This window comes from Drosophila novamexicana, unplaced genomic scaffold, assembly GCF_003285875.2.
Source record: "Drosophila novamexicana strain 15010-1031.04,08,12 unplaced genomic scaffold, DnovRS2.1 tig00000108-arrow-pilon, whole genome shotgun sequence".
Lineage (NCBI taxonomy): Eukaryota > Metazoa > Arthropoda > Insecta > Diptera > Drosophilidae > Drosophila > Drosophila novamexicana.
Window position 1 is genome coordinate 2,187,562 of NW_020824772.1, and position 17,095 is coordinate 2,204,656.

A 17,095-nucleotide genomic window follows, 5' to 3' on the forward strand; every position below is an offset into this window, starting at 1 on the left:
AATTCCACATATTAAGTTGTTGCTCCTTTTGGGCAGCTCCAAGTACTTACCTTCACATAGGGATCGCTGCGATTGCGCTTGGCATCAACAGCGGCAAGATCCTTGCAGCGCACCACGTGTATCTCCAAGGCACCCAGCTTGTAGTTGTACTGCATGCCGAACTCCACCTGACCCTTGACCACAACGGTGCCATAGCGGCCTTCACCGGCGCCCGAATAAACGCTGGCCATGGATTCCGAGCGAACCTGTCAGTGCAATCGAAAGTTAGAGCTGGCGCGGAACTCCTTTCTGCTTCGATGTTAGTTGTACTTACGCCCAGGGAGCTGAGACTGCTCCGGTTCTGATGCATGGCCACCAGGCGATCGATGTCCTCATCCGACTGTGCCGGCCACGCCTCGCTAGAGGCTCGCGACTGTATGGGACTGGAGGCGGCGGCATCCGCATTCCTCTGTCCAATCACCGGCGAACGGCTGAGCTCCTCGGCAGCGGCCTTGGCTTCCTCTGTGCGCAAAGAAATATGAATTTAGTTTAAGACGTTTCCGCAATTATGGCTAATGAGCACCCATCAGACACACACTCTCGGACAAACACATTCAATATGATTGAGAAAAAGCGAAACAATATAATGATTCAATAGAAAGCGTGGCGGCAGTTGGTTGCATGCAACAGGCAGGCAGGTGTGGCAGGCAGTGCAGGCAGATGAAGCTGTAGCTGTGCCGCCTACCTTGCACCTCCTGAAAGGTCACATGCAGCGGCGTGCGACGTTGCAAGTTCAGCGACAGCCGCAGCCGCCCATCAGAAACAGCAGCAGCACCTGGCAAATCCTCCTCGAGCGTTTCGAGAAAGCGATCCGAGTTAGAGCGCAAGCTGTCATCCCAGGTCCAGGCGCGACGCTTGATCTGCGCCTGGCAGCTGGACGGCTGCAACACTTGCAGCTGCTGCTGCTGCCGGGGCGGGGCACTGCTGCTGCGCTGAAGCCCAACCTCTGCTGCCTCCTCTCTGGACCCAAAGTCCGTCTCATCCGTGTGCTCACTTTGCCTGCTGGTCGCCGCCTCGCGCTGATTCATCTCCAGTATGTAGGACGCGACCTTGGCATCTATGTCGTCGTCCTCCTCCTCGGAGTCATAGTGGTAGCGGTTGCTGCTGCTGTTGAAACCCACCCCACGCCGACCGCAGCATTTGCCCCAATGCAGCCACGAAGTCCATTTCGACTTTGTGGCAGCTCCGCTGTGCCAATAGTTCTTGTAGCCGCGTTGGCGTCGCCGGCGCCGTCGCCAGCACCAGCAGAGGCGCCAACGACGCCGCTTTGTCTGGCCAGTGGGCGTGGCTTGCGACTGGGCTTGGCGGCTGTTGCGCAAGCGATTGAATGCAGCATATTGTATCTTGCCGGCTGCAGGATTGGTCTCCACAGACAAACCCACACCCGTTGCCGCTGAATTTCTGACTTTGTGCACGCCCGCGATAGCAGCTGGCGCAGCTGTTGCTTGCTTTGATTTGGATGGACGCACGAATGCATTGTAACCGGCGGCATCTTTGGGAGTTTTACTTGGGCCCCGCTTGCCAATTAAACGCGTCACTTTTCTCATTATCGGTACAGGGTTTTATAATTGAACAGATCTGCCATTAATTGATTACGCTTTTGGGACTGAGAAATACTTAACGTCAACTTCTTGCAATTGGGTATATCGAAGCACCGTTTCAGATAGGAGGCAGGGACAAAGGCGTCTTCAAAATCAGACCCTATTAATAGTAGACCTTCATGAATAAAATGCAAATCGATCCAACTATATTCCAGCTATATCCGGCATTATAAGCTCTGGGCTATGCAAATCTTCCCTATAATTTAACACAGATGAAATTTAATAAACATTTCAGATAACTCTGCCCACGATCATGTAATTGATAAGCAATAAATAAAATTGCTGCTTTTATTTTTTAGCAATGAAGGGTATGTGCTAGTCGGGCACGCTAGGTTAAAACATGTTTTCTAGTTTCTGCTGCTCTTAAAAACTTAATTGCATTTGGCAACGACAACAACAACAACGACAACAACAATCATCGCAACAGCAACAGTTGCCAGCTGCTCGCAGTTTGGCTTTTATAGACTCACGATGAGTTTTGATAAGCAACTGCGCGATAAGCAATCTACATGTACATAAAATCCAAAAAGTAAAAAGAGCTGTGGACATTTTGACACGTAATTGGGTTTAGAATTTCCAAATGTGTTATCTAAGCGACGATATGTTCTGTCTGGCCAACAACAACAATGGCAGGGAACTGAATCCAAGGTGTTCTCTTTAATTCAATTGAAATTATTCCAAATTGCACTTGAACTTGTCGCAGCCTTGATTCGTGCCCGCAATTAGATACCCCTCCACACTCGGCTAATGGCCATAATTAGTCTGTGAAATGAAATTAAAGGCTTGGCAAAGCAAACACCTAAAAAAAAACGTTAAGAAACTGGGTCACATAACGCCCCAAAATAAAACAAAAAGTAAATGTTTCGTCTTGAATTATTCATTTTTGCTGCTGTACAAATTTTCCTCAATGCAGTCACGATTTGTTGACAATGTTTTCATTTTAACAATATTTGTAGTTTATGGCCCTTTTCATAATTTCCGCTACTTGGGGCATACTTAAGTGTGGCCAGCGCCAAAAGCGTCTAAATCAAGTTGAAAACAAAAATGAAAACGAAAATGAGAAAATAAACAAAAACCTAAACACTTTCACTGGCTGCGACCAATAGAGCTCGTGCATAGGTTTTAAAAATGCGATTTCGATTCCGATTTCGGATCCGATTTATAGAGCGCGTCGCGATCAAGTGCCGTTAAGCGTGGCGTTATAACTGAGCCCCAGAAGGCAGAAGAACTCAGCTTCAAGTTGGAAATTCGCCCGCAAATCTAAGTTTTATTCAATTATTGAAATATTGAACTCTTGTCCGGGGGAGGTCGTCGTCGGTCGTAGCGCCAATGGAAGTGCAATTAACGAAATGATTCTAGCTGGTGGCATGTGGCAAGTGCAACAGAGATAGTCATATTTGATCTGTACGTAAGGTTAATTTGATTACAAGCGCCATAAATAACGGGTGTGTCGCTTGTCTCGCGGCGGCACAAGGTGCCCGCATACAGGGTGCCTGCACATTTCCTGCCACAATAATCTCTAAATGCCAAATTGTTTGTGGCATGCCTTACTCTTGGCACTCGGCTCCAATAATACATGCAAGTAGTCTTAAGCGCAGCATTTAGCTTGCCGGATCTCCGGCCACTTCCGTGCTGCACTGTGATGCAGCCAAGCACGAAACCCACTCCAAAATTCTGTTGGCTGGTGTCAACGCGAGTTCATAAACATTAATTATTGTATGCAAAAAGCAAATAATCGCATAGCGAACAGGAAATAAACAAGCAAAGCACTTTATCAACGTCAAGAGCTTAAATGATATTGTGCGCAGACATTGAGTGTACTTCAGTTTCAGTTTCGGTTTCGGCTTCAGGCTCAACTGCAGATCCATTGAACCGGTGGCCAGGCGTATAATTGTATTTATTTTCTGCTAACATTGCTGCCAGATATACAATAAAATAAACCAAACTGATTTGGTTACACAAAGCTGTTTAAACAGCACAACAAAACAGACGAAGTGGCAGTGGGATAGGTTATTTGCATTAGTGATGGGCGCGTGAAAAGGCACGCGATGGGCATTTATGCGATTACAAGTTTAAAGAAATGTGCAAGTCTGGCCTAAACAATAAACATGAGCTTTTAAGTACATGGTACTTTCAAGTTCTTCAAGATGGCAACAGATGTATATACGATTATGTATTAATTATGTTTTTAGTTAAAAGAAGAAACTAGTCCCTAAAAATAGCATTTTATAGTTCGTCTAGAGTATTTTATGGTAAATATATCATCTTGTAAAATAAAGAATACATAATTAAAAGTTTTCTCTGATTTTATAATGATGAGTATTACAAATAATTAAAGGGTATTTCACAGCTCATCAGCTTAATGTATATATGCATATTTCCACAGAATTAAACACTAAATAAATTAACTTTGTCGCAAATTCATATACAATTCAATGGCTTTCCATGGGCTCCATAAATTCTGCAGAATTTGTTGCGTAATTGTTGGGCGGAATTTAAAATTCATTTTCATGCCCAACAGCTTACATAATTGTTCAAAAGTTTTATTGTCTACGTGGCGAGGCACTCACGCGCCCATCCCTAGTGCCAAAACAATTGAAGCAGAGTTCAAAGCCCCGCCTGCGCGCCTGCCACAAGGTTCGGGCTTGAGCACAAGTTCGAGTTTCATTGACCAAGCCGCAAAACAGCTTTTTTTTGGCCAACTAATAAATAGGCAACAACAGCAGCAACATACGCCCCCGTCAAGCGGAACTGGCGGCAGCAACAGTTGGCGCAGTGCGAAAATCGCTTTAACTTTAACTGGGAAGCTGGCAACGAGCGTAGCGCTTAATATGGATACAGTTAATTGACCTTGATTGGGTTGCTTTTGGACAAAAAAATAAAAGCCACGGGCCTATCTATAGATGGCCAACGCACATAGAATTCTGGTCTGAAGCGAATTGATGTGGTGTGCAGGCAAGGGGAATACTGCGAGCTACTAATAAAGCCCTGGAGCAGAAAAAGTAGTAAAATTATGATCAGCGTTGCCAGACGGGTAAAATAATACATTCAGCATTGAAATTCTATGTTAATTGGCAGAAATTTTACATAATAAAAAACAGGTTATCGATGTGGCGAAGTTAAAGTACCCAAACAAATAGAAGATTTGCCTTGCATTTTCAGCATAATTCACCTAGCTCTTAATGGAGCTAAATGATAAAGTGTACTATTAAAATATAAACAATTTCTTAGCAATAATGCAACAGTGATATCTTAAGCATTGTAAAGATTTTAAGAAGTATTTCATAAAATAACTGAATAAAATATAATTAGGACAGAGGAATGATAAAGGCTTTCGTTACTGTCGACTTTGATTAAAATACTAATCTATTCCAAATTTTATCAATATAGAAAATATAGAAAACTGAGTTCAGTTTCTGTAAATATAACTAGGCGGATATGACTATATCGACTTAGCTGCAAAAATAACTTCCTATCTGATTCGCACATATGGTGTTCAAATTATAACTCTCAGCAACGGTGAGCTAATTAACACATCAAATTCAAGGCAGCAAAATTGAGCTCAGACTTTTATTTTTGCCCATTTTTTTTCTGTGTACAAAATCACATTTCTGCATAGTTTTTTTTTTTTATTCTGATATTAGAGTAGCATGCCCCTCAAATCACAAAATTTCCTAGAAAAATTAAGGAAAATAGAAGCATATACAACTCTGTTCTTTTCACTCAAATTATATATGAAGAACTTTAATTGTTTGACTTTTATCAAGAAGTAAATAATATGAATTGTAAAATAAACGAGCTTTTGCACTTGAATTCCAAGAGAAGCCACAGTCAATAGACTTACAGTAAAATGTAACAAATAAATAAAATGTAAAAAATCTTTAACGATTGCCATATAAAAGTTTCCACATGAAAAATTGCTTTGAATTTAAGGACTGCAGGACTCTGAACAAATAACTCAATTTATTATTGAATAACCTTCTCGCGCTTGCGGTTAGTAAAGTTTGCTGCGAAACGTGTCCAAATGTGCCGCATGCCATTTTGACGCCCGGTTGGCATTTCAGGCATGGAACCACTTGGAAGCTAATCGCCATGTAAAAAGGTAAACATCTCAAAAATGCTGAGCATTCGCAGAATGTGAACTCTGTATGAGAATCATGTATCTGTGTATGTGTGTTTGTGTGTGTGTGTGTGTGTGTGTGTGTGTGTGTGTGTGTGTGTGTGTGTGTGTGTGCGTGGATAATGTATTTGCAAGATAGTTAAACGAAGGCCTTGGTAAACTCACCCGCTGACATGTTCAGGCGTTTGCGAGCATCCCGTTTCGAGTAGAGGAACTGTTGGAGACCACCGCCAAGCTTTTTGCTGCCGCTGCTGATGGAGCTGGCGGAGCCAACGCCAGCGCAGCCGCTGCTGTTGGCGGCAGCTGCACGTGCCGCCAAGCCTGGCGAGCGATAGCGTGCGCTCTTGGCGCTGCCCGTGGAAGAGGGCGTATAGTTGAGCGCATTCTGCGACTTGGTGATGGGCGTGCTGGTGAAAGCCGCGCCCACTGAAGCCACCGAGCTGGTGGGCAGGCGTGGCAGCGAATTGGTGCTGGCCACCGGCACGCTGCCAGTTAAGCTGCGCGGCAAGGTGGAGCGATTCGAGCTGAACTGGGCCGATTGGCCTTCGTCGCTGGAGTCCGTCTCGTAGATGGCATCAGGCACACTGGATCGGCGCACATCCTTGGCGGAATCGGCACAAGAGCTGGCCGATGAGAGCCAGGGCTTGGCGGGCGATGCCTCCAGCTGATGATGATGGGCATCGCCGCCGCCAATGCTGCCGCAGGAGCGCACGCGATCCAGCTGCTCGCGACTGAGGCTCTGCTGGTGCTGGCTGAACAGCAGGTCGCCTGCAGATCTGCGCTTTGCTACAGCCAAAGCGGACGCAGACGACGAGTTGTCCCTGTCTAGCTGGCTCAGCTGGCTGAGCCTCGTTCTGGAGTCGCCATTAGCCAGTAATGCCGACTCAAAACTGCCGCGCCACGAGAATCGCTCGTAATCGCTGGCCACGCCGCACTCCTCCCCGGCATTGTCGCCGGCCCCAACGCCCGTAGGCCCCGACTGCTGATGACCCGCCGCATGGCCAGGCGTTTGGCCATGGAGCTGTGTGTGTTGTCCAGAGTTGGCGCCGCCATCTAGCAGCAGATCATGGGAGCGGCTGCGCAGCTTAAGCTGCTTTAGCGGCAGCGCCTTCAGCTGCAGCTGCTGCTCCACCTCATCCTCCTCATCCTCCGTTGTGGTAGCTGAGATCTTGGCCTGCGCACGCCGACTGTGTCGCGTGGACGTGGGCGTCTCATTGCCGCTGCTCACTTCGTGCATCAGCGCCACCAGGCGGGTGCCTATGTGCTGCATGACCTTGGCAAACAGCTGCGGCGAGCGCTGATCCGTGCTGCCCGTGGACAAGTGATCCTCATCCGCCTCGACGGGCTTCGGCTGTGGCGCTGTTTCGCTGGTATCTCCCGCAGCCACCTTGCTGAAGGAAGCCACCAGCTTCTGGTAGACAAACGCCGTGTCGCCATTGAGCGCATGCGTCTCGTCTAGCAAACCTCCATCGCCGCGCACTCCCTCGACATCCACCTCGAACTTGTTGATTATCTGCTGGCAGCTGGCGGAGATTTGCGCCTTCAGCTGGCCCTTGTGTTCGGAGCCCTCCAAGTCGGAGCTGGTATAGTCTGAGGAGTCATACGAATCTGACCAGGTGTCTTCGCTGCTGAGATACTCGACTATCTCGCGCACCTGCTCATCATTGATGCCCGGCACGGTCTTCATCAGCCGCGTTAGCTCGTTCTCGAAATAGGCCAACTGTGCGGGTCGAGACTTACCCGACTTGCAGGCTAGCCGGCGCACCGAGCTGGGCGTGCTCCCACCGCTCTGATTCTGCGTCTGGGCCAGGTTCTGTGTCTGCGTCTGCGTCTGGGTCTGACTCTGCTGTGCATTGGCCGTCGCCACGATGAGCGTTTTGAAGAACTGACGCATTTTGCTCATCATGAGATTGGTCTCCTCGTCGGAGCTCCAGTTGTTGAAGCTATCCTTGCGCACCAGATTCGAACTGGTGGTGACGTTGCCTGTCACAGCCGCTGCTGCTGTCGGCGGCTGCAGTGTCATGCGACGCATGCTGTTGGTGGCAGCTGCGCTTGCGCTTGTGCTGGGCAGCTCCAGTTTGGGCAGGCTGAGTGCAGCCGCTGCAGCCAGCGGCTCCCGATCCTCGCTGATCTGGCCTAGTGCCGGCGTAGGGGATTTACAGGGCTCGCATTCCGTTGACTTCAATAGATCATCGTTGCTGCCCACAAAGCCGCTGTCGCGGCTGTGATGCTGCTGCTTCTTGGCCTGAGCTGTGCCCAGCGTGGACGTATGTGAGTCGGCTCCAACTCCAGATACAGATGTGCCCATATCTGCTGCTTCGTGCAGCTTCTTCTCGTCGAGCGAATCGTGACGCTTGCGCAGCTGCTTCTTACGCTTGATGGTGTCCGAGGAGCTGCCATCGGAGGCGCGATCTACTGCGTTGGCCATGTGTATGACGGTATCGTCGCAGCCTGCCTCCGATTCTGATGTGTCCTCTGCTGCTGCTGCTGCAGCTGCAGTTGTCGATGCGTCCATTGTATCCGCCTCGGGTAGCAGCAGATTATCTAGAGAGGAGTTGTGACTGCGCGGCGTGCCGCGTGCGCGCACCAGCCGTTTGCGTCGCTGGCTGGGACTGGGATGCCCCTCGCTGTCGCTGCCAACGCTGCCGCCGCTCTCGTCGCTCTCCGCCTGCTTCTCGCCGCCGCTGAAGCCCATGAAGCCAGAGAGGAAATACTTTTCCAGGCGCGATGAGGCCAAATCTGCGGCACTGTTGGCGCCATCCAGCAGCTGATCATCGTGCGGCAACGAGTCCAGACTTTCGGAGCACTCGGAACTGACCTCCGAGGCGGTATCATCGCCGCGCGTGTCAATGGAGCTCATGACTTTGCCATCGCCCAGGCCAAAGAAGAAGTACTTCTCCAGCTCGGAGGCGCTGAGTCTATGATGATGCTGCAGCGTGCGCATGCGCCTGCGTTCCGCCATATCCTCCTCCTCCTCCTGCTCCAGCTCGTTGTCGGCACGCATGGAGGCCACCTCACTCTCCTCACAGCTCTCCTCGACAATGGTGTGCAGAGTAAAATCAATGGCCGATCGATTATAGCCACGCAGCTCCTCCTCCCGATCCATGTACATGATGCGTCCGCCCAGCTCGCCATCACCCTCTGCATCCTCCGAATCGGTGGCCGTCGGTGTAGTCGTTGCATTGCTCAAATTCTCGTCCTCCTCCTCGTCGCCATCGCCGCGCTGACTCAGCTCCTCCACCCAGGAATCATCATCGGCCAGGCCATCGTCCAGGCTGAGCTTGGGCCGCACGCTCGGCTCATTTAGCGAGTCCACGCTGTAGGAGTCACGCGACAATTCCCGCTCACTTGGCGTTGGCGTCACTGGCAACAGTTCGACGCCGAGCTCCGCGCGCAGCGTATCGTCTGACTCATTGCCAAAGTTCTGGCCAAAGTTGTTGTTGCTGTTGCCAATCGCTGCCATTTCATAATCGTTGTCGTTATTCGTCGTTGTTTCTGCTGCTGCTGTTGTCGTTGTTGTTGTTGTTGCACTTTCATTGTCTTTTGTAATCATCACTAAACTGCGATATTTGGCTGAAAGTGAATTCTTGGCTGCAGCAACTGTTGTTGTCGTCGTTGTTGTTGCTGTTGTTGTTGCTGCTGCCTCTGTTGCTGCTGCTTGTTCGTTGATTTGCAGTTCTTGATGACTGCCAAATATTTTGTCGTATTCGTTTTCACAACTTTCAAACACACGCGACGATGCTTCATTCACATTCACATTCATATTCACATTCACTACGTCACAGTTGCTGTTGCTGCTGCTGCTATGTTGGCCAACAACAACGACAGCATTGTTGCTGCTGCCTTTTGTCTTTTGTGCTGCGAAATCGCCGTCATTATGGCCAGTGTTGTTGTTGTTGTTGTTATTATTACTACTGCTATTATTATTATTAATGTTGTTGTTGTTGTTAGTATACAACGTTAGGCGCGCGTTTGGCTCTTCAACCGCAACGTTTAACATTTCATTTTCGACTGACTCCGCTGCCGCCGCCGTTTCCAATGCCGACTGCGACTTCACATCGGCTGCGCAATCGGCTTTATTAGCAACAGGTAGCGCACTCTCTTTATGCTCAGCAGCTGTCGCTCTCCCAGCTACCTGCTGTTCTTCTTGCTGCTGTTGTTGTTGTGCTTCAGGTGCTTTACTCGTTATGGCGAGAGAGTGAGAGTTCGACGAGTCGACGAACAAATCGTCGTTTATTTTGCATGCTTCGCTGCGTATACCGCCGCCCGCAGCGTCCCCCTCCGCCATTGCCAGCGTTTGCACAGCTGTTCGCTCTGCGATGGTTGTCGCTGTTGTTGTTGTTGCTGGTGTTGTTTGCCTGGCTGCTAGTTTATTATCGGTGTTTGCTTTTACCTGCTGCCGCTGCTGGCATGAAAACCCAAGAGTCGCTGCCTCTGTTTTCTCTGGCTTTGCCAGTTCTTCTTCGTTTACATGCTTACCCTCGGCGTCGCTTGGTTCGTTTTGTTTCGCTGCTTCGCTTTCGTCATTAGAATTAACGTTTACGCCTTTCTGGGAATGGCAACTGGCCGGCACGAGGGTTGCCTCTGTTTGGGCCACCGCCTCCTCTATGTTCTCCGCCTGCTGTGCATTAGGTGCACACCCTGCTTTAAGCATTTGACTGCTGCATTCGCTTGGCTTCTGCTTCTGTTGCTGCTCCATGTGGGCGGCAGCCGCAGCAGTGCTGGGCAGCAGCAGATGATCCTCATTGATTTCGGCCACGCCGCGACGCAGTCGCTGCAATTTGAGCTCCAACTGGGAGTTTTGCTTGTGCAGCGCCAGTAGGCGATTCACATCGTTGGAAATGCTGTGCAGCTCATCGCAGGCAGCCAGGACGGAGCTTAATTCGAATGGCAGCGGCTGCTCAATGCTCTGCTCTGATTGCTCCTCTGACTGCTCCTGCTCCTCCTCTTCGACGTCTGGCAGAGCGCGCATGCTATGCAGCACAACGCCGCCGGCATTGGCGTCGTCGTCGGTGCAGCCGCCCACAACCACAATGCAGTTGGCAAGCTCATCGCTTGAGTTGGCAACGCGGCGTTCACTTTCATCATCATCTTCATCTTCGTCGCTGGCATCACGTGCCGCTGCCGCTGCAATTGGTTGTTGTTGCTCAGCCTCCTCCTTCTCCTCCTCCTGCTCCTCGGCCAATGCCTTTACGTAGTTTAGCACAATGCCACAGTCGGTGCGTTCGGTATCCGTATCGTTATCTGATGAATCTTCGAGATTTGCATCCGAAGAGGACAATGAATCACCCTCGGTGGATGAACTGCGTCTGGCACGCGCCGCCTGGCCCACCTGTCGATTTACTACAAACACCTTGTTGAAACGTTTGCGCTTGGGTCGCCGATCTGCGACGGTGCCGGTGTCATCCGAGTCACATGACTCGGAGCTGGAGCTGCTGGAATCACTGCTGCTGCTGCTGCCGTCGGTAGTGCTGTGATGCACCATTTGCACCGGCAATGCTGGTCTCTGTGGCGCTGGTGGCTCCTCCATCTCCGCCTGCATGGCCAAGGCAACATCGTAGCTGCGCTCCACCAATTTGCGTGGGCTGCGCTCATCTTCAGTTTCACTGTTGCTGCCGCTGCTGCTGCTGCTGCAGTTGCTGTTACTGCTGTTGGCGGCGTAGCTTTCGCTGCGCAAATGGCCAAACGCCGCCACCTCACTTGGCTCGCTCTCGGACATATTTGTGGGTTTTTTATTTATAAACCGATGGGAGGACAAATTCCTCGCTAGCTGCGGCTCTAGTTGTGGCTGCTGCTGCTGCTGCAGTTGCTGTTGTTGCTCTCTAGGCGCAACGGCGGCAACAATCTCAACATTTTCGACTGCAACTTGGCCGCCGCCGCTGAAACGAGTTATTACCGCAGGAGCAGCCGCACTCAATGTGGCTCCAGTTGTTGTAGTTGTTGCTGCTGTTGCTGGTACTTGATTTTTATGTATATTTGTTTCGTCTGCTGCCTCCGCTGCTTCGTCTTTGTCGTCGTCGTGGTTGTTACTCGCCAGGTAGGTTTGTCTTTCAGTTTCTGTCTTTTCTGTTTGTGTTTGTGTTTCTGTGCCCGCTGCTGCTGCTGTTGGTCTGCTGTTTTGCACAGTTTCGCATAGATTTTGGCATTTATTTGGCAGCTTGGCTGTCAATGTTGCTGCTGGCATCGCCTCGCTTTTATCAGGCACAGCGGCAACATCAACATGTGCTCTAAATTTAACACTGGTGCTGGCGTCGCAGTCGCAGTCGCTGCTGCTACCTTTATCATTCGCATTACACAATCTCACTGTTGTTGTGGGCGTTGTGGCGACGTCAACGTCAACGTCAACGGCATCGGCATCGACACAGAGCGAACGACGCGTTTGTTGTTGCTCACCCGACGGCGTGCGCGGCAATACTAAACCTAAACTTGTTGGAGCTGGCTTGAAAGCCATTTGGCTGGCCAGTTGTTGTTGCTGCTGATGCTGTTGTTGTTGTTGTTGCTGTGCCAGACACAGACAGCCGGCTAATGTTTCCAGGCTGCGACCTGCTGTGCCATAGCCGGACGTTGCTGATGAAGACGTGGACGCAGTGGAGCACAGCGACTGCGTCATCAGCGAGCCCAGCGAGGCGCTCAGCTCCGGCGCCGAGGACTTAAAACCGCCGCCCAGTTGACTTGTTGTTGTTGGCAATTGCTGATAGCTTTTGGTTGTTGCCGGCGGTGTTGCATCAAACATGTTGCTGGCCGCGGCGAATTGCTGTGAATAAGCAACCATGGCCGCGGCGGCGGCAGCTGCAGCTGCTGCCTGTTGTTGTTGCTGCTGCTGTTGCTGTGGCGAGTTTGGTGACGACGAGGCTGCAGCCGCCGCCTGCCACAGCTGCTGCAGCGAGGCAGCCAGGTGCTCGTCCTGCTCGAGCAGCGGCGCGCCCGTATGCTCCAACTGCCAGTTGTGGTAGGCGGCCAGTGGCACGGGTATGGGCACCGGCACGGGTATGGGCACATATTGGGGCTGCTGTGGGGTTGTTGCCCCACTGCAGCCGCATCTGCTGGGTGTGTGGCTGTGATGATGATGCTGATAGTGGTGGTGGCTCTTGAGGAATCGCGTCTTGATGCGCGCCTTCATGCTGAGTGGCAGCGTGGGCGTCGGCGGCGTCTGGTTCTGATCGGAGCTGGTCTGGGAGCTGCTCTCGGCCTGCATGTGCAGCTCCTCGTCGGTGCCGGTGTCGCTCTCACGTATCTTGGAGCAATAGCTGCGCAGCTGCTGGCGACGCTGCAGCAGGGGAGAATCGCTGTCGCTGGACTTGCGCCGCAGCCGTGGCGGCGGCGTAGGCGTTGTGGGCGTCATTGAACTGGCGTAAGCTATCATGGTTGTGGTTGTCGTTGTCGTTGCAGCAATCATCGAGGGTTCAAAGTAATCCCAATCGCAGTCCTCCACATTGCTCACAATACTGTGACACTGGTGCGTGGATGTGCAGGAGGAACTGGACGCGGTATCCGTATCATTGCCGTCACCGTCGTCGTCTTCTTCCTCCTCCTCTTTGCACGACGATGACGAGTCCGAGTTTAGAAAAACAAGCTTGAACTCATCCGCTTCGACACTGTACTGCGACTGAGCCGCCGTGGACGCGGTGCTGCACCTGAACTCCAGCTCCGACGACGACGATGTTTCCATGGCATCGCCGTTGCTGTCACCGGAAGCGCCAGCTGCCAGCTGCGAGCCTGTGAATTAATGGGGTGGGTTTTTTTGTTTTGTTCTTTGTAGAGCAGTTTTTCGACTCAATTAGCTTGACGTTGACCGACACCACAGAATGACAATGGAAAATACTGGTTTATCACAGGTGAGATACGGGTTTTCGGCATGTTTAATGGTTTTAGCATGGGTAACTACTGCACCACCACCGCAAGAGCTTGGGCGGACAAGGTGGTTGGAAAGCTATGTACTACAATGGGGTTAGTCCACTATTTGTTAAGCTTGTTATATACTTCTGTGCATGTATAAATATTGTGTGTTTATGTAGTACTTATGTTAATTAGATACATTTGTAATGCTTGTCACCATTAGATACTCATATTATTAATACTTATATTACAGTATATCAACAGATTTCTCGAGCGACATTCAATTCACTTTTTGGCAATTTGCGCTTAAAATTCTCAAATGGTTTAGCTTATTTTAGCGGCAAATTGAGGACTCTTGAGCAAAGTCGTTTGTAACTAATGTGAAAGTTGTGGCAAATATCGGTTGGCTAAATATCTATTAGCCTATTGAGTACCCACTCGCAGACACCGCTACCTTGCAATCCAACATCTGCCGTATGATGATCTCGAATCGACGACTTGTCTCACCCTAGAAAACGCAGCTATTTAATAGATCTAATTTCGCACCTAAGCTAATATTTATGCAGATCTCGAGGAAATGCTTTGCATATTTGACTTTCCCTTGCCCCCAATTCACATGCTTGTGTTTTTCTTCGCATCTCGCTGGCCCAGGCAGACGAAATGTCTCCCGAAAGTATTTTCCTTGCGGTTTTATCTTTAATACTCGAGCTGCGTTTATGCTATATTTGGCAAAAAGCTTTTTAGGCCAGGCCGCACCAGCTTCCAGTCTCGAATCCTTTGCAGCAGCCACGACAGCTTGTCCGATAGATTCCTTGTATTTGCGCAAACAAAACAGAGGGAAATGCATGCATGTTGCACAAGCCCCTGGCAGCCGCAAAGCAAATATTTGGGGTACGTTCACTCTGGCTCGTTTCGAAAAGTGGCTACCCCCTTCACGACTCTACTCAACAGGCAGGTGCTCGCTTAAAGATTAACGATACATTTTCGACAGCTAGCCCCCAAGGAGACGAGGCACTTGAGCGAACTTCCAAAGCTTGGGCGACAATGTCCTGATTGTAGTTCTCGAATGGATTCGGGTTCGCAGTGGCCGTCCCCGAGACTCGCAAGCAAACAGCAAATTAAAACATAACAATAGATGCCAAAAGCATTTCGGGGGGAGCTAAAAAAAAAAAACGCTTGTATTGTTGGAAAATACAAACGCACATTTTCGACTGTCTTTGTGTTGTGGGCGATTTATGAGTTCGCTGCCATATCCTGTGTGTGTGAAAATATTTCATGGTTCCCCAATAAACCACATAAAACGTGCACTTAAAAAAATTCAATTTCCTTTTGCGGAATGAGCGGTATTTCCTTTAAATAAATCGAACTGTACTCTTACAAACATAGATAAAGAAATAAATTTTTCAATTAGTTATATAATTGTTAATTATGGTGGTTTTCTCAAATTGATTGCTTCGCATTTCTAGTATCTATCTGATTTATTTAAATTTTGGAATTAACTTTACTTACTGTCCAGTATACTTTTCTGTTTTAGTTTGAGGCCAAACTTCAACAGCAAATGATTTGAAGAATACATTACATTGAAGAATTTTAAAGGGTTGACCAAAATTGTGCATTAATAGAATGCCGTGTCAAATCTTTCCGATTTTATAGAATTTGTTATAATCAATCGTTTAAATCGGCTGTTTTTTCGTAAATTATAGGATTTGGGGTAATTGTTTCAATAGCACTGATCATAACCTAAGTAGTTGCCATATCAACACTAGCTTGGTTCGAGTCATGAGATTAGCTGTGATCTTTAAATCTTCGCCACTATCTCACGTAATTTTTTTCTCGGAGTTTATCGTTTCTTTGTGATATGATATATCATATATGAATAACTGTGTCTCTACGCCTATATCTAGTTCGAATAACTGAAACTCTTCGGCTCCCACTATAGAGATTACAATGTATTTTCCCATTTCAATTCTGCAAATTCAAGTTGTAGAAATACACAAAATTGGGATTATTTTTCATTTGTATTTTTCTGAGTGTAAAGCTGCAGGTTCGTTCTGTCAACTCGCTACAGTAAGTGCGCACAAAGGATAACATTGTTATGCTCGCTATATCTAGTAAATACATAGTATCGAAGAATTTCGAACATGTTTTCATTTTTCACAATTGTTTTGCTATGCGCAAAAGTGAAGCACACTTTTAGGCGGCAATTGAAATGGGTTTTTTAACAATGAGTGTTGTTTCGGGGCAGCGTCTGTTTATTGAGTTTGTAAATATTTTCTTTGCTTAGCTGCAGCTAAAAGAAGAGCATTGCGTTAGTCACAATTTAAATTCCTTAGTCCCTCAAAGTGATGCACTTATTACCAGCCACAACCCACAGAGTTTTGGTTCCTTTGACAAATCTCGAAAAATGCTTGCAATTATAATTATACCCAGATACTTAAGAGCAGAACAAAAGGCAATGGGGTGGTTAAAGTGAATAATGATAAAGGCAATAATGACCCACATCAAGCGCAGGACTTCTCCCTTCTTTCTTCCCCTAGCCCCGTGCGGCACCAAAGTGTCGCTTAATTAATTTGTGCGTAAAATTAGAGGAAAAGCAAAACCCAGCGAAAAACTTAATTTAGACACGGGGCACCGTCACCAAGCTTATTATACGCCAAGCACACACAACCACAACCAATACCACAACCGAAACCACACATATACACACATACACGCAGACAGATACAAACTACATAATTTAAGAGCTAGTGGAGATGCTGGTCATTAGCACTCACCCTCCTCGGCGGCCTTCTCCTTTGCCTTCTCCTTGCGTCGCTGCAGCACGACCTTCTTGAAGACAACGGCAGCTGCCTCCACTGCATTCTGCAGCTCCTGCTCCCCCAAGGTGCTGGTGTGCTGCTGGAAAGGATTAAGCATCAGTTGTGGGGCTCTGATTAGTGTGTGTGTGGGGGAGTCACTTACTGCTGCGGCGCCTTCCGTCTCACTGGCCTCCTTGTTGCTGCCAGCGTTGGGGCATTTGCCGTTAGCCTCTGCTGTCTTTGCTGCGGCCGGCTCGTCCTCTTTAGCTGGGACTGTGTTAACGGGAATTGGCGTTTTTTTCAAGCGATTGGTTAGGTCAGAGTTCTGGTGCTTAAGCAGTTCATGGAAGGAGTAGTGATGCTGTGGTACTCTACCTATATAATGGTTAATGTTTGTGCCGCGTGCGGCAGCGGGGAGGGGGTGCACAAATTTAATAAATCGGGTGATTGCAACTAACTACAGCTAAATAAAGCTAACCAGCTACAGGTTTCTACTGCTGCGCGGGTGCACAAAGCAACTAGAGCAACTATTAGAAATCGTCAGCCTGGACTTACCCTCCTCGCCGCGGCTGTTGCGACGACGCGCTTGGGGAATCTTCGAGGCGCCACCGCGCGTCTTGTCCAATATATCGGCCAGCGGTCGGGGGCTGGGTATTTTCGAGGTCTCCAGTTTCTTTGGTGGCTGCAAAAAGTTGGCTTAA

General features: G+C 49.0%; 1 protein-coding gene across 1 annotated transcript in view; it reads right to left on the reverse strand.

Moving 5' to 3' along the window:
- The window catches only part of LOC115757721 (pneumococcal serine-rich repeat protein), a 58,658-nt gene that overhangs the window by 2,579 nt on the left and 38,984 nt on the right, over positions 1-17,095 (reverse strand). Inside the window, exons 5-10 of the mRNA XM_030698087.1 lie at positions 16,950-17,076; positions 16,558-16,769; positions 16,371-16,494; positions 5,926-13,476; positions 314-501; positions 51-245 (exon numbers count right to left, since the gene is read on the reverse strand). Coding sequence (XP_030553947.1) covers positions 51-245; positions 314-501; positions 5,926-13,476; positions 16,371-16,494; positions 16,558-16,769; positions 16,950-17,076 — 8,397 coding nt within the window. The remainder of the gene's footprint in view (positions 1-50; positions 246-313; positions 502-5,925; positions 13,477-16,370; positions 16,495-16,557; positions 16,770-16,949; positions 17,077-17,095) is intronic.